This window comes from Astyanax mexicanus, chromosome 6 (assembly GCF_023375975.1).
Source record: "Astyanax mexicanus isolate ESR-SI-001 chromosome 6, AstMex3_surface, whole genome shotgun sequence".
NCBI classification, from domain to species: Eukaryota; Metazoa; Chordata; class Actinopteri; order Characiformes; family Acestrorhamphidae; genus Astyanax; species Astyanax mexicanus.
In genome coordinates, this window is record NC_064413.1 from 51423659 (window position 1) to 51449559 (window position 25901).

The window sequence follows — 25901 nt, forward strand, 5'->3', positions numbered from 1 at the left end:
CAGGCCGGAGAGAGGGAGGGACGGGTGGTGGATGGGTGTTGGGGTGGAGAATGTGATTAGTTGTGTTATTATGAGGGGAGAGCATTTACAGGAGCTTTCCGAAGCTTTGTGACGACAAGCGCAGCGCGAATGCAGAAAGCTGGCTGCGGCTCTTAAGAAGTGTCCCACTTACGAGTTTTCTGCAGGAAAAACACAGCGTCTCTTTTCATTTGCGGTTTATAGAAAAACGTTTATTTATTTTTTTTCTCTTTTCTCCTGCTTTTTACGTTTCTATTGCACATTCATGCACAGACACACACACTCTTATAAAACACTGACAGTAGTCAGTGAGAGTAAATCCTAATTTATATGACTTATTCAAAATCTACTTTGAATAAATTACTATCTACTTTAATGTCCCAGTAGTTCAGAAATTCAGTATCTACTATTAGTCATTCAGTATCTATTCTGAATTCCTTAGTATCCAGTATGACTTATGCAAAATCTACTTTTAGTAAATATATTATATATTTACTGATTTTTGCTGTATCTTAAACAGAGTGACTTACAAAGTTCTTCCTATTACAGAAGTAGGCCAATGTAGTATTTGGAGACTTATTCAGTATGTATTAGCAATTATTCAGTATCTGTTGTGAGTGATTCAGTATCAACTATGAATTATTCAGTAAGTACTATGAATTGTTTAGTACCTATTATGAATTAGTCATTATCTTCTTTAAAATATGTACTGGTGTACTATGAATGGCTTGGTATCCATCGTGTATGAATTATGCTATGTGTACTATTAATTCGTTTGTATCCACTATGAATTGTTCTGTATCCACTAGAAATAAGTCTGAACCCACTTGGAAAAATTCTGTATCTACTATGAATTATTTTGTATGCACTTGCAGTTATTCTGTATCCACTAGGATTTAGTCTGTATCCACTATGGATTATTCTGTATCTACTAGGAATTATTCTGTATCCACTAGTAAGTATTCTGTATCCACTATGACTTATTCTTTGTCTGATATGAATTATTTTGTATCTACTATGAATTATTTTGTATCTACTAGAAATTGTTCCGTATCCACTCTGAATATATTCTGTATCTACTAGGAATTATTCTGTATCCACTATTAAGTATTCTGTATCTGCTATTCATTATATTATATCCACTATGAATTATTCTGTATCCACTAGAAATGATTATGTATCCACTAGGAAAAAGAATATATATATATATATATTATGAATTATTTAGTATCTACTAGGAATTATTCTGTATCCACTATGAATTATTCTTTGTCTGCTATGAATTATTCAGTCTCCACAATTAATTATTCAGTATCCACTATGAATTATTCAGTGTCTTTCCTTAGAATTATTCTGTATCCACTATGAATTATTCTGTATCTACTATTATTTAATCTGTATCCACTAGAAATGACTCTGTATCCACTAGAAATTATTCTGTGTCTTTCCTTAGAATTATTTTGTATCCAATAGGAATTATTCTATATGCATTTGGAATTATTCTGTATTTACTATGAATACTTTTGTATCCACTTGGAGATATAATGAGTCTGCTATTAATTATTCTCTATCCACTATGAATTATTCTGTATCTAATATAAATTAGTAAGTATCCACTATGAATTGTCCAGTATGTACTGTGAACATATGAGAAAGGACACTGTTTTTCCTCCTGAGCCTGGAGGAACTCTGTGAGTCAGTGAGTTGGAGGAGGTCACAGTGTGCTTATTCCTTTAATGCAGACTTATTTACACACACACACACACACACACACACTTGTGAAACAGTGTGTGCAGTAAATGAGTAGTGAGGAGCGAGAGCTGGCCTGATGACAGTAAGCGGGGGCGGGGGCGTAATGGAAGAGGCTCTGAAATGCATTCTGCTCTTAATAAAAGGAAATAAGTAGCGTGGAATTAGCATTGCAAACACTGGGAGGTAATGGCTTTGACCCACATGCAAACGCATCATTTCTCTGCCGCACACTCAATTTACCACACACACACACACGCTGCTGCCTTCCCCTTAACACACCGCCTCGGCTACTCCCCCCCCTGAGTGGTGAGGAGGATGTTGTTCCCTTTGACGTCTCGGTGGATGGTTTTATTCTCGTGTAGGTGACTCAGACCCTGCGGAGAGGACGGCAGCTCAGATAAAACATCCTAAAAAACACCACATCTAAACTTAAACAGCTAAACAACACGCATTCCCATCATCCTCATCATCCAACCATCATCCAGCACATACAGCATGTCTCTGCCAGGCTTTATCCCTTTATAATTCCTGCGCTTTTACTGCATTCAGTGGCTTGGCAGTCAGTATCTGCATGAAAAGCAATGGAGCTGTTCTAAGAATTACATATATATACACATAATCAGTTACTGAGAGAGAGGGGGTTCAGTGTGAAATTATTCACTGTACAGTAACCTATTGATTTATTACAGTGCTGGTTAACAGAACCAGGCTTCGCAAAGTCTACAGCAAACATATCGACATGTTAAATACTATTATAACCCATTATATACGTTATTATATTCTATAAACTACTGACAACATTTCTCCCAAATTCCAAATAAAAATATTATCATTTAGAGCATTTCTTTGCAGTAAATGAGAAATGGCTGAAATAACAAAAAAGATGCAGAGCTTTTGGACCTCAAATAATGCAAAGAAAACAAGTTCATAATCATAGAGTTTAAAGAGTTCAGTAATCAATATTTAGTGGAATAACCCTGGTGGTTTTTAATCACAGTTTTCATGCATCTTGGCATCATGTTCTCCTCCACCAGTCTTACACACTGCTTTTGGATAACTTTATGCCTTTACTCCTGGTGCAAAAATTCAGCTTGCAAGCAGTTCATTTTGGTTTGATGGCTTGTGATCATTCCTCTTCCTCTTGATTATATTCCAGAGGTTTTCAATTTGGTAAAATCAAAGAAACATATTATTTTTAAGTGATCTCTTATTTTTTGCCAGAGCTGTAGAAGCCTTTTAGAGACCCTGCTCTATTCAGGGATGAAGGGGATGATGATGATGATGATGATGATGATGAGGTTGATGCAACTGATGTAGCCCTATAGTTTACCATCAGGGCCTCGTGTAAGATGTATGCAATTATAGGTTCATCCATGCGGTCTCCTCTCTTCAGCATGCCCTTGGCCAGATCGGTCACTGAGCCTCCGTTACACAGCTGAAAAAAATGACACAAAAGAAAGAATAGGTTATAGAAAACATCAATGTTTTCTATAAAATCACTGATTTACAGAGAAAAGCAGCTAAATGATCAGCAACAACAGCAAGAAATGTCTGCTTTTCAATGAATCTATGCTCAAGATTAACCCTTTCAGACTGGAGTTTTATTATTATTATTCTTATTCTTATTCTTAATCTTATCATTATTTGGGTGATGACCAGTGTTGGGCACGTTACTCTGAAAAAGTAATTAGTTATAGTTACTAGTTACTTCTCCAAAAAGGTACCTGAGTTAGTAACTGAGTTACTCCACTATAAAACTAGTAACTAACTACCAGTAAAAGTAACTATTGCTTTACTTTTGTGTTACTCACCCCCCTCAGCCCCCACCTTCTCAGAGCGTGTTTCATAAGCCAGATGAATAGAGTACACAACAGCAAAGACAACAATCATTGCTTAGGCATTTATCTCATCCTCCTCTCCCTTGTGACTCACACACACAACGCACACACACACACATGTGTCTTTGTCTGTATGTGCAAAGTTAAAAAAAAAAGTTAATTGAGCGGCTAAAGTAACGTGCAGTAACGGGGTGTGGAAAATGGTAACAGTGTTATAGTTACAGTCAGAGTAATTAGTTAGATTACTCCTTACTAAAAAAAGTAAGTGGGTGGGTAGGTAGGTAGGTACTTTATTTATCCCGAATGTAGGAATGTGTAATAGAAGAGTGGAGGACAGTAACTGGAGATTAAACACTGTTTAAAAACTCCAGCAGAACTGCTGTACCCGATCCACTCACTTTATCAACACAACACACACTATATCTATTATTATTTTTAATTTATTTCTTTATTTTATTTTTTATTGTACTATGTTATTTTAACTGTTTTTTGTTCTTATCTTCTTTTTCTTATAATAGTTTCTTATATTGTTATATTTTATTTACAGTTATTTTAAAATGATTAAATTTAGTTATTATTTTCTTTGTTATGTCAATCCCTGTTTTTGTAAATGCCCACCGAAAATGAGGGTTGCCCTCAATGTACTTCTGAGTCAAAATAAAGGTTGATTGATTGATTGATTGATTGATTGATTGATTGATTGATTACTCTCTGTAAAGTGTGGGCACCACAAAATCAGAGACTCTCCCATCACTCTCCACTTGGTTTTATTCCTGCTTCATCTTTTCTGTTTTTGTTGTTAGCATTAGCTCTCAGTAATGGTTCAGTGTACTCTGAGTATTCCTCCAGCTCCAGCCTCTCTGAGTGGACTATCTTTAGTCTGAATGATTTTGGCAGTTTGACAAGTCAGAAATCAGTTTTAAGGAGAGAGAGTGTCGTTCTGCCTTCCCTGCTCGACTTCATGCACTGCTGAGCTTCACTCAGTTTAACAGAATAGAGAAACAGAAAGGTAAACAGACAAATGTGAAGAGCCGAGGACTTGGATGCAGGTCAGTGAAAATCTGGCAGATTCTGTCAATTTAAAAAAATGAACATAAATGATATGAATGACCTTTAAAATAAAAGATTTACTAATTACTAGTGGTGGTAATCGATAAAAAAAAATAAACAAATTAATCACAACAATATTCTGTGATTAACTAAAGATAAATCGCGCTTGTTCTTCTTAAAACACAAGTTTTTATACTGGGTGTTTAAATGTAAATTAAAAAAATGAATGTAAGAAATGTAAAATGCAGTTACATTTATATTAGTGGTGTTAATTAAAATACTATTATATACTTTTATGTTTGAGGGGAGATAAGGCCGACACAGGGCACTGAAATAAAGAATGCATGATAAATCGTATAGAGGAAACTTATTTTTTTTACTTGGTTGTAAGGATTTCTGAATTAGAGTTTAATTAGCTGAGTATAAAAGAGACTTTTCACACCTGTAGTTGTTCTATAGTTCCTATGATCCGGATCAGTTGATAAGTTTGTTTATTTGGAGCGTTTCTCCCTCTGTTTGGTTTGTTTTCACACAGGCATAAAAAACTAAACGCACCAAAATGTGCACCAATAAACCATGCGAGCACATTGTCTCCTCTGATTGGTCGGAGCTGTCACTGTGAAGCTGCTTTAACACAGGACACTGAAAATTTGCCGCTGCCCTTTCAAACACAGTGCTTTCAATGGGATGTGCAGCGCAGAAGTGAGCAGTGAACACTGCACAGACTGCACTCTTAGTGTGTAAACAGCATGGAGCAGCAGAGGCAGCGTTTGATAGGTGGGTCGGATTGAGACCAGATAACGCTTCTCACCACTCCAGTAAAAAAATGCGTTGGGCGGAGGCGGGGCACATTATGTCAGAAGTTGAGGTCAAACTTGGAGGCGACAGCCCTGATTATAATAAATTATAAATAAATATAAGCTTTTATAATAGTAGGTAAAAAATAATTATAGCATGTTTTGTTGAGGCAGTTTTGTTATGGTTCTTGGTATCGACATGTAACATCTGATGATGCATTATGGTCACAATTTATCATCGCATAATCAACACAGCTATGCATTTTTAATACATATTTATAGCCATGTTTATAATGCATTATAATGTGCTATGGGTATGTTCATAGGGTCTTATAGACATAATGCTGATAGAAAGTGTGGTAACACTTTCTTTGAATGTCACCTCTATAAGACTCTATAAACATACTCATAATACATTATAATGCATTTATAAGGCATTATAAACATGGCTATACATGTTTATAAAAATGTATAATTCATTATAGCAATGTTTATTATGCATCATGAACTGTGAGTATAATGCATTAATAGCTGTGTTTATAACATGTTATACATTAATCCCAAGAAACTCAGTCCCAGCTTGCATAGTGTATCATGACTAAAAAAACTTCCAACTTATAAACACACCCTCAATAATCCTATTAATATATTTTTAACCACTCATGAATTATACTTGTCTTGAATATAATATTCATTATAGTCAATTATAATGTATTATAACAGGTCTTTGTGCGCTCTAATAAAGTGCCAGACTTTCATTGTAGGACTAGGTTATTAATGATAGAGATAAACTATTTTAACATGTATATCATAAGCAGAGCTTATAATGTATTATGATCACAGGTCATAATGCTTAACAAACATGGCTATAATGGGTTATGCATTTTTATAAACATTTATAGCCATGTTTATAATGCCTTATGAATGCATCATAATATGTTATGAATGTGGTTATAGCATCTAATAAAGATGACATTCATAGAAAGTGTTACCGAAAGTGTTACTAATTTCACATGCTTGAACTTTATATTGTGTAATATATGATGCTATAATTACTTATGAGTTACTACACATGCTTATAAAAGTCATTATAATGCATTATGCATGCCATATACATGATAAATGCATTGGAAAAACAGGATTGAATGATAGGAATTGTTTATTTGTTGAGGATGCTAAAGGGTTAAGGATTTTAAAGCATCAGGATTTGCCTTTTTGAAGTAATCTGTGCTAAAGGCAGCGCAGAGCTAATTCATTCCCTGGCCTTTCAGTCTATCATTAGACACATTAGGTAGAAAGCAGGCTGTGAGTGTTCTCCTCCAATGGGCTGCAGTGGAAGAACAATAGCGAGCTAATTGAACTCGGCGCTCTGATTACGCTACTGCTGCCGCTGCTGCCGTTGTTGTTTGGCTGCAGTCGGTGGAAAGCTAAGGTGAGGAACGGCTCTTTTGTCCGTAGCAAGCGCTCTCGAAATTACGCTAAATTGTCCTGTGTGTTGCCACGGCAACAACGGCACCCTCTTATTTGGGACTGTCTAAAATCGACCTCAAGGAAGAAGAGGCTGGGCTTGATATCTGTCGCAAGAGGCATAAAGGCCTGATGTGGGGTTTAATTCACTGTCTCTCACTGGTTTCTGCTTTTTAGGATTTCACAGCTTAAAATACGACTATAAAGACAAAAAGGAAAGGGACACAGTGTGCAGTAGACACACATAATAACCAACCAGCGCTGGGAAATATTGATAACATTCTGTATTTAATACTGAGTGCTGCTATTCTGTGCTAAAAGTATTGACTAAACAATAAGCCATCTTTGTTCATGATCATGCTCTGAGAATGTCATGACACAACACAACCCAATCACATTGCATCATGGCACACTAGTACATCTAAAAAAAATTGAATATCATTAAAAAAAATAACTTTATTTCAGTAATTCAGTTCTAAATGTGAAACTCATTTATTATACAGATGTAATACCCAACTAAATGGGTACTTTTGGCAGTGTGGGCAGTGTGCCAAGTCCTGCTGGAAAATGAAATCTGCATCTCCATAAAAGTTGTCAGTAGCAGAGGGAAGCATGAAGTGCTGTAAGATTTAGTGGGAAAACAAAACTGCACTGACTTTAGACTTTAGATCAACACATGTGTTCCTGCACAATTAACTACTGTAAATACTTTTACAGTATTACACTCTGAATGCAGACGAAACCACAGTAATTAATTTGAAAATGATAAAATCACAGTAATAATGCCACAATTGTAGAAAATCACAGTAGTAATCCCACTACTGTAGAAAATCACAATAATACACTGTAATAATTCACTAATGGACAATCAAATACGGGCAGCAGTCATTTGGATTCATTTTGGATTCAACCGACCTACAACCTGAAGAAGAAGTTTGAGAAGTGGAGCAGCACTAAATCCACCATTCCATGTAAGTATCACACAGCACAATGCTGTCTCTTGACTAACTAAAATCTAAATCTAATAATATTTTTTATGTCACAGTAGTGAAAGTAATGAAATCAGAAGAAAAGTGCTAGATGAAAAAGCAAGTTGCAAAAAAATAAAACTAAGCTAAGCTAAATTCTAATTAGATTTAAACGTTTGTGAGCCTGGCCTGTTTAACTTTTAAACTTGCTCTTAAATGTTCTGTGTTTGTTCTATATTTTTTTAATTAAGAGTTTTTTTTTCTATAAAAACTTTGACTTGCCCCGAGAGCCTCTTATTAACATGATTTGCTTAACAAACCCGTTTGTTGATTGTGTAAATTAACTTTCATTTTCATTTCTGTTTGGTTCCTTGTCAGAATGAATCCTGACTCCAGCAAAGGCAGTAAGAAGTTCAAGAAAAGCCAGAAAACTGGAAGAACTGTAAAGCGGAAAACATCAGATATGAACCCATGCATTATTTCTTTCATAAGTACTGCAGAGTTTGACTGGAAAAACAATTAGTTTAACCTGTTGTTCTTTACATACTGAGGGAAAAATAGTTAAAGATTATTGTTTGCTGTGTCTCTGCAGATTTTGTTGAACAATAAAAAATGTCATGCAATACATGGCATTAAAGAAATGCTAATGTTTAAAAGTGATTTAATACTGACTGCAAAATTACAATATGCAATAAATTACTATTCAGCTAATTTACTAATTTACTAATTTACTATTCAGCTGCTGTCAGTTTTTTTTTTTACAGGGATTTTTGTTTTTACAGTAACTTACTGTTAAGTTTTTGCCAGTTAGTTACTGTGATTTGCTTTTGGTCCACAGTAAATTACTTGTTAATTACTGACAGTTACTTACTGTAAATTTCACAGCACATTTTTTACAGTGCAGTCATTGACTACATTGAGAAACCCTGGACCTGCAGAACTTAAATGGCAAAAAATTATGTTTTAAAACCTCTCTGCTGAACTTTAGTTGATTGGGTCATGTTGGTTAAGATCATTGGGAAAATCACATCCAAACACACACAACACACCAAAAAACGTCCTCGAGGGTCAACCTCTCGACACTGACCCATTAAAACAGGTGTGCAGAACTGGCTTTTCAGGAATCTGAAGAGAGTGACATTTGTCATTGAGTTGAAGAGGAAAGGTTAAAATGCTAACAGTAGAAAAACTGTACAGTCAGTGTGTGTATATGTGTGTGTGGGTGTGTGTGTTTGATGTATTCCCAGAGACGCAGGGGCCATTGTGTGCTCTCGTTTTTTTCCATCATGCCCGCAGGGCGCTGTGCCATTGTAGCACACCTTCCCGTTTGGCTGCCATTTACTGAAGTTAATTGAGCTAACAGCAGGGGGGGCTGGGGGGAGCTTACAGTACACGTCTCTGAGCCACAAGCCGAGCTATCTATCGATCTGCCGTACGATGAAAAAAAGTCTATAATAACAGTCCGGGTGGGCTGTTTATTTTCTACCTCCTATATTCATGGGTCTTCCACAGCTGCAACAGCTGCAGTGGGACTGTAGGAACCAGAATCGGTTATTGGACGCATCATCTGATACCTAGCGGCCTTTTATAGCCGTCGATTTGCAGAATGAGAGCCAAAATCATGTTTTTTTTCACTGTAACAGTAAAATCTATAATCGAGAGCCTGGGTTGGATGGAGAGAGACATCAATAGTCATTGACGGTCTGCTGTTTGCGAGATTTACCATTAAATATGTGTTGAAGCCAGACAACCTTGCAGAAATAGTTTCAGAAAGAAGGTCATGGGCCAAACTTTGCTATACAACCATATAGGATGTGATTTTGTTGGGGTTTGATGGGTTATCTGGTCAAGAAGCATGATTTACAAAACCAAGCTTAACGACCAATAAGAGAGCACTTAAAAATGATGAGTGTCATTATAAACCTCTGGAATTTAATCAAGAGGAAGATGGATGATCACAAGCCATCAAACCAAACTGAACTGCTTGAATTTGTGCACCAGGAGTGAAGCAGCATAAAGTTATCCAAAAGCAGTGTGTAAGACTGGTGGAGGAGAACATGATGCCAAGATGCATGAAAACTGTGATTAAAAAAACAGGGTTATTCCACCAAATATTGATTTCTGAACTTCATGAATATGAACTTTCTAGTTTTCTTTGCATTATTAGAGGTTTGAAAGCTCTGCATCTTTTTTTTTATTATTTCAGCCATTTCCAATTTTCTGCAAATAAATGCTCTAAATGATAATATTTTTATTTGTAATTTGGGAGAAATGTTGTCTGTAGTTTATAGAATAAAACATCAATCTTCATTTTACTCAAACATAAACCTATAAATAGGGCAGCCGTTTTCAGAGCGGTAGATATTAAAATTTAAAATACTTCTGTACAAGTTGAAGTATCGACTCTTTAAGTAAAAGTTGTGTAAAAGTACTGGTTTCTAAACTAGTTAAAGTATAAAAGTAAAAGTAATTTTTAAGGGGAAAAATAAATCCATTAAGGAAAAAGCATAGGCCCACAGAGTCCTATAGTGCACTATCCCTCCTTCCCAAAACACATCTTTCTAAAACCCATAATGACTATAATGTTAAAATATTAAATAATTTGCGATGCATTAGGCTCCTCTCTGTTTCAGCTGCATATATGCTGATTGTAAATGAATGTATTTTAGTAGAATGTAAATATATTAAAGGTAAAGTTTAGTTGGACTGGAGTTTGTCTGGAGTTCTCTTGAGTCTCTTCACGGATCATTTTCATACTAGACTACATACGTGGGGGGGGGGTTGTTACATGTGCAGGTGTGATGGATAACAGTATAAACCAATAGGGAGTCAGAATGCTTTATGTTTATATTTCTCTACATCCAATCACAATCAGATTCACTTTATCTGCATGGAGAGATTTATCTGGATAGGGATTGTTTATACAGTGAGATAAAACATGAGTAAAGAGGCTATTTTTAAATGTTTGGGGCCTCCAAAATGCTTTAAAACCCCACTACCAGGTCGCGGTGACTAAGTCCCAATGTTTTCAATCTGGATGATGAGATTTTAACATTGTTCACCATCAAAAAGAACCATCTGAAACCAGCTACCAGCAAAAAACCATGACAACAGGTTACACTGATGGTTTCTGTATCTACTGTAACTGTAGATTAACTCGTATTAAGCTATTAATAAACTATTAATTTACAGAAATAAAAGGAATACAAAGGGCAACTATTTGGCTCATTCTGCTGAGACAAGCCTGTTCATGTTAAGTGAAAATAACTTAATGTAATCATTGCCATAAATTAACTTAAACGAATAAGATAGAGTAGTTACTTTAACTTAAAAAGTTAAGTTTCACGTTCACCACATTTTGAGTGTCAAGTACTTGCCGTTTGTCTATTGAACTTAAAGTGCAACGTTTGTTCAACTCTATACAGTATAATAAATGACTAAAAAAAACATATTTCATTCATTAGAGGCAACAAATTACCTTAAATGTTTAAAAAAAGCCTAACATATTATGGTTCACAGTGTACATGTACAGAATACAGTATAACAAACACCTGACCCTTGCTTCAGACTACTCTCACTGTGAGCAAGAAAACAAATCAGAAACTCTTCAGGTAGCGGGTGATTATGTGAGATTAAAAGGTGGTACACAGGGACTTGAGAGAATAAGAGTCTTATACAGTATTAAACTTATCCACGACCTACAAATGAAACTGGGCTGGAGAAGAAAGCAGTGGTTCTTACTGTGGGTTAATGGGGATTTTTCACTGTTACTGGTTTTTCTGACCTCATTTTCCTGCTGAGACCTGAGAGCTGAGAGTGTGATAACACTGAACACACCTTCTTACTGCAAAATGAAAGATTTGGTAGTGTCACGCAGACCAGGACCAGGAGAGACACACGCTGATATGAGTTAAACAGTTTCAACAGTTTATTAACAAAGGGGACAGACATATATGGGTCAAAAATAATATCACAATATTTCATGGTATTTTTGCGATAACAATACTCTTGCTGATCTGACAAAACACTGCATTAAAAAAAATATTTCAAGAAAACATGACTGCAATAAAATAAAAAAATGTATTATGGCATATGATATGATATGGCACATCCCTAACTGAGATATTAAAAAAATACAAGAATTTTATCAGATATCTAACAGAAGTAAATGATCCAGAATGTCATGATACTAATAATATTAATAATGCACTCCAAATATCTCCATATATCTTGGATTAAAGTAAAATAAATGATACTGGACAGATATAATCTGTCTCTAGTAGATATATAATGGGAAATGAGAGCAGTGTGAATTTTTCTTTTGCTAAAAACAGTAAAAAAGTAGTACCCTGATGTGATAATTAGGGATAGGTGATATGGCACCATATTTCAGGGTACAATATCGTTCACCATATTCAAAAATGTTGTCAATATTATTGCGTACGATACGATATGGCACACCCCTAATAAGAGAAGTCAGGGACAGACAGGGTCAACAACAAGATGGCAGTACACGGGTAATCCAGCAGAAGAGGAAGAGGCAAAAGAGTTTTAAAAAATACAACAGAAAACAAGCAATAAACAAGCCAATAAACAAAGAGAAACGTGTCATAGAAGAGCTAGAGAACCTACATTCAATACTCAGCAAAGTTAAGAGCAAACTGAGGGGTATTTATACACTGTTAAAAATAAAACATTGGCTAAACGTAAAAAAAAATTAAGAAATCGATCACACTAAATATTTGTCATTAAAAATAGCTAATTATACTATAAAAAATATAGCAAATTACTACTATAGAAAAATGATAGCAAATTGCTTAACATGACTAATGAAAACTGCACATAGCTTTAGAACACATTTATTGTGTTTAGCACTGAATTTCCAAATTGCTTTAATACCAATAAAGAGAGACAAATCCAGGAGCTGGCAATAGAAAAATAAGACAAATATACTATATCTCCATACACACAGTGGAGGAACAGGGTGGAACAAATGTTAAGAGCCCACAGGTTAGTGACCTAGTATCATAAAAAAATAAGGTGGGAACACAAGTTTCTTTTATATATAAAAACACATAAAAACACATGAACACTGGTGGAAATTAGTGATCAGGTTCATTAGTGCCACCGTGTGATAAGAAACGTTTTAAAGAATGCGCATTCACAAGTGTTTCTTAATCTAAGAATAAGAGTTAATTAAATTAATAATTACAAATTCATGTCCAGCTGACTCTCTGTACTGTATCAATGTAAAACAGGTTCAAACTGCAGGTATAAATTAATTACTTGCATTCAAGCAAATAATCTAATATGTTTTAACTACTAGAGTTTTAACTCCAGATGATCCAGAACGCAGCAGCACGTCTGGTCTTCAACCAGCCAAAACGGGCACATGTCACCCCGCTGCTCATTGAGCTCCATTGGCTACCAGTTGATGCTCGCATCAAATTCAAAACTCTTACAATCGCCTACAAGGTGATGTCAGAACAGCTCCTTCCTACCTGCACTCGCTCCTGAAGGCTTACGCTACCTCCCGGCCGCTGCGCTCCTCCAATGAACGTCGCCTCGCTTTGCCAAACACTCACACAAAGCAATCCAGACTGTTCTCATACAGAGTTCCCCAATGGTGGAACAAACTACCTTCCACTACCAGATCAGGAGAATCTCTCGCTATCTTTAAGAAACTCCTGAAGACAGAGCTCTTCAAAGAGCACTTACTCTCCTAACACCTCTAACTAACTACCTTCTACTACCAGATCAGGAGAATCTCTCACTATCTTTAATAAACTCCTGAAGACAGAGCTCTTCAAAGAGCGCTTACTCTCCTAACACCTCTAACTAACTACCTTCTACTACCAGATCAGGAGAATCTCTCACTATCTTTAATAAACTCCTGAAGACAGAGCTCTTCAAAGAGCACTTACTCTCTTAACACCTCTAACACACTAACTACTTCTAACCTCATTTCCTTCTTCCTCTCCTTCACTCCTCTATCCTATTATTTCCCTTTGACCTCCTTTTATCCCTATCCAAAGATGTTTTACCTTTAAACTTATTTTACATTGTACTTGACTATTGTAAGTCGCTTTGGACAAAAGCGTCTGCCAAATGTAATGTAATGTAATGTAATGTAAAGAGTGAGAAAAAACACTTTAAATAAATGAGAGCCAGAAGAAAAGTGGATTTTTCCACTTTTAGATACCAAGTTAGAAGTAAAATGTCCTAAGAGTAAAAGTGACGTTTTTAAAAAAGTGTTATAAACATGGTCTTTTATTACCTAACCATTACATTTCCTTTAAATTAGTGTACTGGATCTCAGCCCTTTTACCACTGAAACTAACCAAAGCTACTACACCCTAGCCCAGGGGCTAATTTGTCATTAAAACCTATAGGGATGGTCAAAGCTACTTTAATCATCACACTGCAACCAATCAGAAGAGTCCCTAGACCAGTGGTGGCTTCACTTTTTTGTGAGATGCTACACTCTCATTGCTTTCTACAGTTACTGGTCGGAGTGGTGAAACTGTTTTTTACAGTGTATGCAGAGCATCATTTGCACCTCTTGTGACATTTGCATTAATGACTTACAACGTTTTAACAGTCAAAGAAGCTCTAAGAAAGTTCTGCACAAGACACAAGACTCACTATTCAGCTGTGTAAACTTTTCACACAGCCATTAGTAGGGGTGGGACAAGGTGCACAGTGGCGCACTGGGCAGCTTGATTTAGGGCGTGGCAGAGTGTCTTTGCTATCGTAATGACAGGAAAAGTACACTTTGTGTGGCTCAAGACACGCAAAAGCCATGTACTAATTTTCTTCAGCATGTCACTTGCCATTACCTTTAAGAACCAGGTGTGCTCTGACTTTGGCAGATTGCTATTTTAACAGCGCAGAAAACTAAGCTACTTATTCATTCTGTTTTATTGTTGATGTACATGTTTGTATAGCTCCCAACAGGTATGCACTATGGGTTTGTGCACTGCTGCTTGTGTTAATTTGTCTATAAAAGGCGTGGGTATATGTGCGTTGGGCAAGCAACTGTGTTGACAATTCACTGCCAAAATAGCAATGAGTGTCTGACTGTTGAGGTCATTGTCTAGGTTGTATTCAGTGAGTGAAGCACCTGTGTTTTCCACTGTCGAGATAGCAGAATAAGTCAGAAATTTACCTGAACACACCTCATTTCCAGACCACCACACTCATCAGTGTAGATTTATTTACAGCACTGTTGCTATTTAAACAATGTGGGCAGAGGGAGTGAAAATAGACTGTTGGCGGGGTGTAAGATAGCAATGAGCATCATGGTGTGCCATGCACAGGGTGTAAAATAGGGTCCAATATATCAATAAGTAATGTCAGAAACGGGTGTTTGTATTGAAACATAGGCATTCTAAATAATCCATGATTATTTGGGATTTTACCACAGTTAGTTCCGACCCTCCAATGTTATTGGCTAAGAGGCGTTTTACGAGTGACGTTATCAGCCGGTAATGCACTGTAACCGAAGCTCTCCATGTAGTCCGCAACATACAGGTAACCTAGCAACAATGCAGCGCTTACAAACCAAACAGCACAGCTACAAACAGAGCAGCTATGGAACTCGCAGAGTTTTATAACCAAATAGATCCTATTTTCTCATCATATTTAACTCAAAATCTTTCAATAAACAGCGATAATGGAACTGTGGTATAATTAAGCAATAATACACTCAAGGGTCACGCTATAACTTGTAATATTGGCGCTGCTGTGCTGATCTACGGCACTATGACCGCAGCACAGCAGTGCCATTATTACACAATATAGCACGAACCTCGAGTGAATCCACCCCTAGTCTTTACTGGTAAAGGTTCTGCAGTAATGCTGAAAAAAATCAGAGTTCTGAGTCAGAAAGTGAAGGGACTCTTCAGGAAAGCTGGGCTGATGTTCAGTGAAAGCTCCTACAGAAGCTCTGACAGGAGAATTTAGTCACATGTGTAACGGTTCTCCGTCCTGAGCGTTATAAACAGAACGCTCCTCTAATTCCTGCTCTGGCTTATTTTTCCCTCACGCTTATCACTCCAGATTAACTCCAGGAGCTGAAGACACGTTATTAACGTCATCTTCAGACAGGCCTTCAACATAATTCCTCACATGCAGCTGAAACAGAGACTCAGGGCTAATTCTGCACATTCTGCCATCATCTATCTGCACCTGCTGCCAGTCTGCCCTCTGCACTGCCCTCACCCTCATCTATTTATACCAGCCATCAGCAAAAAATACAGTTTTAACCTGTTCACACTGATTACACTGAGAAACGGTGTGATAATCATTTTGATTTGATTTTAGGTTTTAGATTTGACAAATTAGGTAAAATTATGCAGTACACTCTAAAAAGTGATTTTTGTGTTTTAGTCAGGAGAAATAATATTATCAAATTGAGGGAATTTACCGGCCAGTACAACTCAATAAAATGAGTTCAAAGAACTCCAAGCTGAAAATCTAAAAATTAAAAAATGTGATTTCAACCAACATTTAATTACTAAACATGTCAGTGCACGTTCCACAGTAGGGTTCATACAGCTTTCCCATAGGCTCCTGGCACCATATATTTGCATAATGGGTGTGGCCTCTCCCTTACTTACCATCTTTGTGTTGTCTGTTGCCAAAGCTACCTTATCCTGGGCGTGCAGTGTTATAATATATGTGTTGATTAGTTGCCAGGTCTCAGTGTTCTAGGCTGTAAGAGCAAGTTACCTTTATTCTGTGTTCCTAGTGCTTACAGTATGTTGGCTTGGAGCTGCACTCTTTACAGACTTCACTCTTATGCTGCTCCAGTTTTATACTGTCAGTGTTAGCAGTTCTATAAAAATATGCAAACTAAATTATTTAATCCCGCAATACTTGACAAAAAACTATTGAGCTAATTAAACTATTGTTGTGTGAACAAAACTCAGTTTAGTTGAATAAACTTGAAATGTTTTATATTTACAACTTAAGTGAGTCAAAGCAAAAGGATGACTTAAAAGAGAGTTAAGTTGAGCCAATAAATATTTTTTTCTCGATTTTTGTTGTTCAGTTTAGTAGTGTTTTTCTGTTTCTGAGTTTGTTAATCTAACTAAAAATATTTTAGCAACTAATTTTAACACATTTTTTTAATTGGCAAGTCTAGCATACATTTATTAAATATATTTTAATTAATGTATGCTAGACTACTAAATGTATTAAATGTATGCTACTCTTTACTAAATATATTAAGTTCAGACAACTTAAAATATTAGATAATGATAAAGAACAAAGTTTAGCTAACATTTAAGACTTGTTAGGTCAACTTAATTGTGTAAGTGCAGAGAACAAATGAGCCATAAAGTTGTACTAACTTACAGTGTATAGTGTCCTTTAAAACTGTTAACTGAATGCTTTTCTCTTTATATTATTATAATTAGTGTCACGTCTGGTGCTGTTAGCTCCTCTGTCCCTTCCACACCCAGCTCTAACGGAGGTTCTCAGGTTAACAACTACACTACCCAGAATGCACCACCCGCTGACATCACGCACTCACCTGATCACGTGACACCACATCTGCTTCCTCCAGGAAGTCCCGAATACTGATTTCTGGCACTATAAAGGTGCACGCCAAACAGACTTCATCGCCGCGTATTGTAGGTTATCCTCGTACAAAGCGTTCTATATCTCTTGTCTCAGTTTACTTTGTGTATGACCTTGCTTTTGTTTCCTCGACGCCGATTTTTGCCTCTGCCTTTGATCTTGGATTGTTTGTGTATGACCTGGACTGTACTTTCACCACCGCCTCTTGGATTATCTCTGATACTGGATATCTCGTGTATGAACTCTGGACTGTCTCTCGTTTATGGTATGGTTTTGTCTTCATTGCTCTGTCTACTGGTGATCACCCTTGTTTCTGTATCGACCCTGATTACATCTGTTTATTCTTATAATAAACGTATATTGTTTTTATCAGTATCTGCGCTTGTCTGCTATTCTGTTCTGACCATGACAATTAGCTTAATACTGAATGCTTCAAAATTATAAAAGAGCACATACGGCATTTTTTACATATACAGGGCCATAAAAAAGAAAATATTTAACTAAATGAACTGTGATTAAACACATTTAAAAAAAAAAAGCTAGGTCAATCCCACTACATTGGGTGAGCTGCAAACTGTGCGGTGTGCAGCTTGATTTAGGGTGTGGCAGTGTGTCTTTGCTATCATAACGACCTTCACATTACTTGACTCAAAACACACAACAGGCATGTATTCATTTTCTTAATTAATCATGGGTGTGTTTTGGGTGTAACATAAAAATTAACCTTAATAAATCAGTGTGTCTCCTGCCATTCCCTTTAAGAGCCTGATGACAGCCAGACCTGTAGAATCAAGAAATCACTTAAATATAACCTGTCTGACAACATGAAGCAGATAAAAGATCTCAAAAAACAACATATTATTATACCCTGATCTGAAAAAAAAATTAAGAACCGATAATCATTGATCATCTATCAGTCTGGAAAAGGTTATAAAGTCATTTCTAAAGCACTTAGACTCCAGAGAACCACAGTGAGAGCTACACTATTATTCACTAATGAAGAAAACATGGAACACTGTTGAACCTTCCCAGGAGTGACCGGCCATTGAAATTGGATGGATGGATGGATGGATGGATGGATACTTTATTTATCCAGAAGGAAATTACTCCAAAAGGGCATGAACAACACATCCAGGAGGTCACAAAAGAACCCAGAACAACATTTGAAGAACTGCAGGATCTCACTCGCCTCAGTTAAGGTCAGTGTTAATGATTCAATAATAAGAAAGAGACTGGGGGAAAATGGTCTCCATGGGAGAATTCAAAGATAAAAACTATTTGTCCAAATGTTTGTGGGAACCCTTTCTAATGATTGCATCCAGCTACTCTACTCAGTCATTTTCTCCAACCCAAGCAGGATAAATTTCTTTTTAACTCTTTCATTTAACAGGAACAATGAATGAACAGTGGTTCCAATACTTTTGTCCATTTGCAATATTCCAATGGCTGCTGTTTTCTCACCTGTCTGTGGTCTCCTGCATGTAAATCACAGACCAGCAGGTGATATAAAGCTGCTGGGTTAAGGATGTAAAGCTGGGGTTAACCACACGATCACTGTCAGTGGTCAGAAACCAGTGGATATGCTGATGTGCGGTGGTAAAATAATCCTTAACTATAAAACCTACCTCTCTCTGATTTATTTGCATGTCCTCTGTGTATTTAAAGTGGCAGTCAGTGTTATTGTGTTTCTAAACTGGAAGCAGAAGCATTTCTGAGTGGAGAAGAATATGGATAAAATATTGTGTTTAATGGTATCAGTGTGCTGAAACGTCCATCCCTGCTAAGCCTAATACAGTATATTCATTCTAAAAACTGGGGTGTCTGGTTGCTTTTCGTTGGAGTTCTTCTTCTGTCCACGTCACACGTCTTTACGTACTTGCGTTACAAGTACAGCCTATGAAAGAGGATCTGGATCAGTTTTACTAAACGCGAGCAGCTGGTGGAGTAATGGAGACTTCAGAAGAGGAACCTCAGAGCTCAGTAGCGTAATTCATTCACTCATAGTAAAACCAAAGAAACGAAGGAGTGAAGATTCTGACTGAGCTCTCTCTCTCTCTCTCTCTCTCTCTCTCTGACTGAACATAACCTGGAATCTATCTGGATTCATCCGCTCTGAAAGGAGACCGCATCACACCCACCCAGTTTAAAATGATTCTTCCGCATGCTCGATGCAATTACCCATTCTCACCAGAGAGGACCCTAAATCCCAAAACAGACATCAGCTTTAAAATATACATATTTTAAAGGTATTTTGTATGCACATTTATACATGTAATTTCCTGGGGACAGAAATGGAACCCATTCGGCGGAATATGCCACATATATGTGTGTATACACACTCTAGGTTCTTCAAGGAGAAGCTCCTCTTTTGTGAGAGGAACCTTATCATGCACCCTGCAATAAAGGACGGGGTGTCGGCTTTCTCAGGCGTTTAATGAAAAAGGCCTGACAAACAAAGACATTTTAGACCTCATTGTCAATTAATGATGGCAAAAGCTAGACACCTCAGCTCGGGCCAGGAAAGGGCTGCATTTCAAACAACCTGCCGAGAGATCAATGTAGACTACGGGGGCTATAAAACAAAGGCCACGCTTTGATTTATACACAACAGACTGCCGGAAAGCTGCGGTTTTAAATTCCACAAACAAGATACATTTACACTGAGAGAGAAATACGGCCATGACTAAACAAAATAATCCAAAATATACAACTATTTCACCTAAAAATATCCGTTTCAGAATCATGCTGATGCTCTGACTGATGCTCTATTATTCATTTTAATCACTTCTTATCATTTAAAAAAATATATATTTTACTATTTTCTATTTACTTATTTTATACCTTTATTTTCGTTTATGTGTCAAATTTGTTTTTTTTTTCAAAGTATTTTAGAATTTTATAAAATGTTGATTTGAAATTGGTACTTCTTTTATTTTTTTATTTTTTATTATTTTTTTATTATTATTATAATTTTTTTTTTTACTATTTTATTTCTAATTATTTGTAATTTATTTGAAATTATTTATTTATAAGGTGCAAAGACCGACCACGAAACACTGACACAGGAGGACTATATATACACACAGGAAGCACATACCTGGGGAAACAGGTAACGAGGGGGTGGAGCTACAAATTACACACACGTGACAAGGGCATGACAGTAACAGAGAGAAACAGGCAGTTTCTAAATACAGAGTACGCAAGTTTGGAATCTTGTACTTGGCCAGTATGGACTTAAGTGGTAATTTTTTTTCCCAAGTGCATACTCCCAAGGATACAGGACTTTTATTCTGTAATTGGAACAGCTGCATACTTGATGATGTCACCCTCTCAGGGGAGGGGAAAGCGATGTTCCGAAAATATAGGAGCACAGTTTTACATAGTCGCCATAGTCGAATAAACCACATTTCTGAAGTCTAAATCATTACTTTCTTGCCTAAAAATAACTTCTAACTTTATTTTATTACACAGCAGCACTGTTTTCAAAATGTACAACTTATTGGTAGGTACTTCCTTCTCAACTAATACTGCTGTGAGGTGAATTGTGGGGTTTCAGCCTATAAGAAGTCCACTCAATTCACCTTCCATGCATCCTCGATAATGAGGGAGGAGCAAGAACACATGCGGGTATTTGTAGTGTACTTGGCTAATTGCAAACTTCTACATGGAACAGTACTTGGGCTGCGACTGATGACGTTTCCTGAATCCACAAGAACAGAACACTCCGCCATCTCATTACCTGTACCAGATGTTCCCAGTCTATCTGTGTCTTTTCCACTTGGAGGAAAACACAGCGACTCGGTTCTGATACATCAGCTCACAGACGCAGCCTGGTGCTGATCAACATCGATCGACGATGAGGGGAAAGAGCACCATCTACACAACCAGAGAGAGCAAGGCCAACTGTGCTCTCTCAGGGCTCCAGCAGCTGATGGCAAGCTGCATGACTGGGATTCAAACCAGCGATCTCCCAATCATAGTGGCAGCACTTAGCCTGCTTTAGAAGAATTTAATTTCTAAAACGAAACATTTGAATATTAAGACCGGTAGTATAGATATATTTACATATTTACAATTTAAAGTTAGAATATCAACAAAAATGGTTGCAAAACTTTTGCATTAGTCTGTAATATATGAAGGAATAAACATAAAAAAGTGAAGTAAAATATAATACACCATAGTACAACTTAGATATTGCTTCAAAATGATCTGAAAAGCAGACTAATTTAATTTCACGGTCTCTGTCTGATGATGATGGAGATGGAAACCAGTATACAGCTTTTAATCAAGATACTTCAAACACACAATCTGATGCACACCATTTTCATTTAGACGTCTAATTGTTTATTCAGTGGAAAGGCCATTAGTGCTTACAGTAAAATCCTACTAATAAAACTCCTGAATAACAAGAAACAAGAAACAAACACAGACCCAGACCCAGACAGTGCTGGAGATGCTGGAGATGTAAGTGGGTGGGTGGGCTTTTCTACATAATGAACCCTCAACCTTAAACCATCGTACATCCATTTTTCTTGCTGGGGTCGTTACTGACCAATACAGCCCCAATCAAACCCACAGGACAACTTCATTCTTTTACCCAACAGAATGAACAGAATGAAGACCACCCCCCATACGCCTCGTGTCTTTGAAGCTGTAATGTGAGGGTGAGTAGACGGGGGGCTAAAAGGCCGAGGCCTGGCTGAAAGGAGATGAAAGCTCCAGCATCTCTCCTCGTCCTCGTCCATAATTAGAACCCAGAGCACAAAGAAGACGGTGGTTTGTATGAGCTCCACATTGGCTGATGAGGCCCGAGAATCGGAGGACGCAATTTAGCGACGGTTCCTCCTCCGTAATCATCAGAGTTCTACCTTCAGAAACTCAATTTAAGCAATTTAACCAGCCCTCCCTCAAACCTCACACACTCAAACCTCTCACACACTCTCTCTCTCTCTCTATGGTGCCTGACTGCAGCTCATAACCTGGCACGGTGTGGAGGATGATGAAGAAGCTGATGAGGATGATGATGATGCAAGCCCAGGTACTGGATTAGCCCCCAGGATTTGCTTTTCTAAGTGTGGGTTTTGCATTAAAGAGTTTGCATAGACATATGCAAAGCTCTTTCTGCAAAGAAACGTTTAGAAGAAAGCAAATTTAACTTTATGTTTGGATCCCCGGTTGCTTACACTCTAAGGCCCAATCCCATTTCACCCCTTTGTCCCTACCCCTTACCCCTACCCCTCTGTTTTGCATGTGCACACCAAGAGTTAGGGGTGTCTAGAAAGGGATAGATAGGGCACTTTAAACAAAGGGGTATTTTCCTTGTTAAAAGTGATGATTAGCACTATATCACCATATGTTTTATGTGTAGTTTCAATGTTTTATGGCCAAATTCTTTATAACAAGCATAAATACTAATAACTTAAGGCCCAGTCCCATTTCACTCCTTTGTCCCTACCACTTACCCCTACCCCTCTGTTTTGCATGGGATAGATAGGGCTTGTTAGCTCTTCAAACGGATAATTTTCAGATGCACACTTCAAATCAAGGGTTATTTTGCTTGTTAAAAGTGATGATTAGCACTATATCAACATCTTTTTTTTGTGCAGTTTCAATGTTTAATGGCTAAATTCTTCATAACAAGCATAAAAAGATCACTAGTAGTTAGTCTTAGTAGTAAGTTAGTCTTAGCTAGCTAGCTAACTAACTTTCCCGTTCCACCTTAAATGGTGCAACAGACGGCAGGGGCTGCAGCATTTAAGGCGGGATGGTAAAATAAAATAAAATAAAATAAAAGCTGATCAAAGCTAATTTAAGCTCCCCATTGCAGAGCATTTAGGGAATGGACATTAATAATTAATTTCTGCATCATCTCCACCCCTTTATGAAGACATACAATAAAATACGCCTTAAAGTTAACTAGTTAATCAGCAGCAGCAGCTAGGTTACTGAACTTTACTGAAGTGCTCGGGTGCTTGAAGGGTTGTCCCAATTCTTTCACCCCTTACACCTCTTGTAATTACTCTGTTCCAAGGGGAAGGCGTACACTCTAAAAGAAGGGCTAGGGGTGAGTGGTAGGGCCAAGGGGTGAAATGGGATTGGGCCTAATACTCAAACTGGTCAGCAGTCTGGTCAAAATGTTTATTAACAGTATTAACATTAGATTTAAGAGCAGGATTAAGTATTAAATCTAGGTTTTAGGTAAAGGTTTAAGTTGAAGTAGAGAAATGTTGGAATTCAATGATACATTTTCAAAGATAAAGAGGCTTCAAAGTTCAAGTTTATGCCATACAGCAATACCATAGAAGACATACCGTATATTTAAGACTATAAGGCGCACTATCAATAAATGTTTATTTTCTGGTATATTTTCATACATAAGGCACATTCTGCGACACTAGTGAGGATGCCTACATTGAAGTAAACAGGAGTGTCGCCATGTTTCCCTACTAATAGGGAAGCTGGGGAAAACGCATAAGTAACAAAACTATAAATATTAAAAAAAAACAATTTTTCAAGTCAAACGAGTGCTGGATGTTAATCTAAACAGATTTATCTTCTGAAAACCCTTTATTTGGGTGAGTAAAGTGCTTCAGTTCATTTACAGTAAGCTTAGATTTCCAATATTTTGTATAAGGGTGAGTTTTCAGTGAAGTTTCTCCAGCTGCTAACCGCAATGCTAGTAGGATGTAAATGCCACCTGACAGTGTTAGACTGAGGAACCCTGAGAGTTCCAGTAATCCACGGTGCTATCAGCTAGCTGTTCATCCCACGCAGATTGTTTTAACATGGTACACACACAGACTACAGGTCAATACAGGTCTACACGTGGAAAGAGCCAGCGCTGTGGTTAGCAGCTAATTCTAATGATTATAAATCTGTACTTCAGTGGAGTGGCTTTACTTCTTCAAACACTGCCTTAGCTTTAGAACAAAGTGTTGAAAGAGTTTATAGCTAGCAAGTGCTATGGTAGTTATCCACACCAATAGACTGTGTTTCAATGTGCTTTAAACCTTTCCAGAAACTCATATATTATATACAGTAGATGTATTGCACACAGAGTGATCTATTTTACACGTTTATTTATTTTATTGTTGATGATTTTGGCTTACAGCCTATGAAAACCCAAAAATCAGTGTCTCAGAAAATTTTAATATTATATAAGTCTAATTGGTACTTTTGGCAGTGTGGGCAGTGTGCCAAATCCTGCTGGAAAATAATATCCTCTTTAAAAGTTGTCAGTAGCAGAGGGAAGCATGAAGTGCTGCAAGATTTTGTGGGAAAACAAAACTGCACTGACTTTAGACTTGATAATAAAACACAGTGGATCAACACCAGCAGATGACAGCGCCTACCAGCACCAGTACCACTCCTCACACTAATATAACTCCGCTTCCCACATGCATTTCGTTTATGTGATGGACAGCTGGTCAGTGTGTATGGTTTTACTGCATCTCTGCATCCAGATTTAGGGAATCATTACTGTAAAAAGCAAAATCTGCAGTAAAATGTAACTCCACACTGGTACTGTTACGGTAGAAAAATTCATACACATCACAGATGCTCTGTTACACTAATACCACCCAAACCTAACTATAATAGAAACTATGCTAAGCTAGGCTAGTCATACACAGCACATCCCACTGCAGCACATTTTACAACCCCACAAAGTCCTACAAATAAAGATTTTCCCACTGGCTAATCAGATATACACCTTCTGGCCGGTCAGATCCCTCCCTGGTGTGCAGAAATCAGATCAGCGAGTCTAAAGGCTTAGCCCGGACAGCACCGGCACGCAGTGTGAAAGCTGGCTGAGAGGGACGTCCGTAAAGCACCTGAAACCTTCCTAAAGCAGCCTCCTCACGCCAGCCGACAGATGGCCGGCACCAACGTGCCCGGCGTCCTCAGAGCCGCGGTGTTACAGAGCAGCATGAGCCTCGCTAAACTGGAGCTTCCCTCTGGCCTCCTTCAGACAGGACTGCGGTCAAACCCCACACTGAACCTGACCAATCAGAAGAATCTCCACAAACGCTAACATTCAGGATAAATAAGAGCTAGCAGGAACTCGCAGGCATAACGCTGGGAGATTAAACTTACTAACTGGTCTACACTTTCATTCGGAGTAAGCCATATTGGGATTAGGTGCTGGGATGAAGTGGACTATCCATTTAAAGTCCCCTCAAGCAGAATGAGATTGGACTGGTGTCCTACAGTCACTGAGCACAAGCTAATTCAGACGGACAGGGAGCTTTTCCTGACAACATGTGAGCACTACGGATCAGCTCAGCAGAAGAAATGACCAGAAATTAGGAGAAATAAGACAAAATGTTTGTAAAGTTGGTATTATTATAAAAATAGTATCCTTCCTCTATCCACAGTGTCATATGTGTATCTCTCATGGCTAGACAGAACAGAAAATAAAATAATGA

General features: G+C 37.4%; 1 protein-coding gene across 1 annotated transcript in view; it reads right to left on the bottom strand.

The window, feature by feature from the left end:
- Positions 1–25901, bottom strand: part of myo3a (myosin IIIA) — a 160527-nt gene that overhangs the window by 115226 nt on the left and 19400 nt on the right. The window contains exons 4-5 of the mRNA XM_049480248.1: positions 3101–3205; positions 2063–2144 (exon numbers count right to left, since the gene is read on the bottom strand). Coding sequence (XP_049336205.1) covers positions 2063–2144; positions 3101–3205 — 187 coding nt within the window. The remainder of the gene's footprint in view (positions 1–2062; positions 2145–3100; positions 3206–25901) is intronic.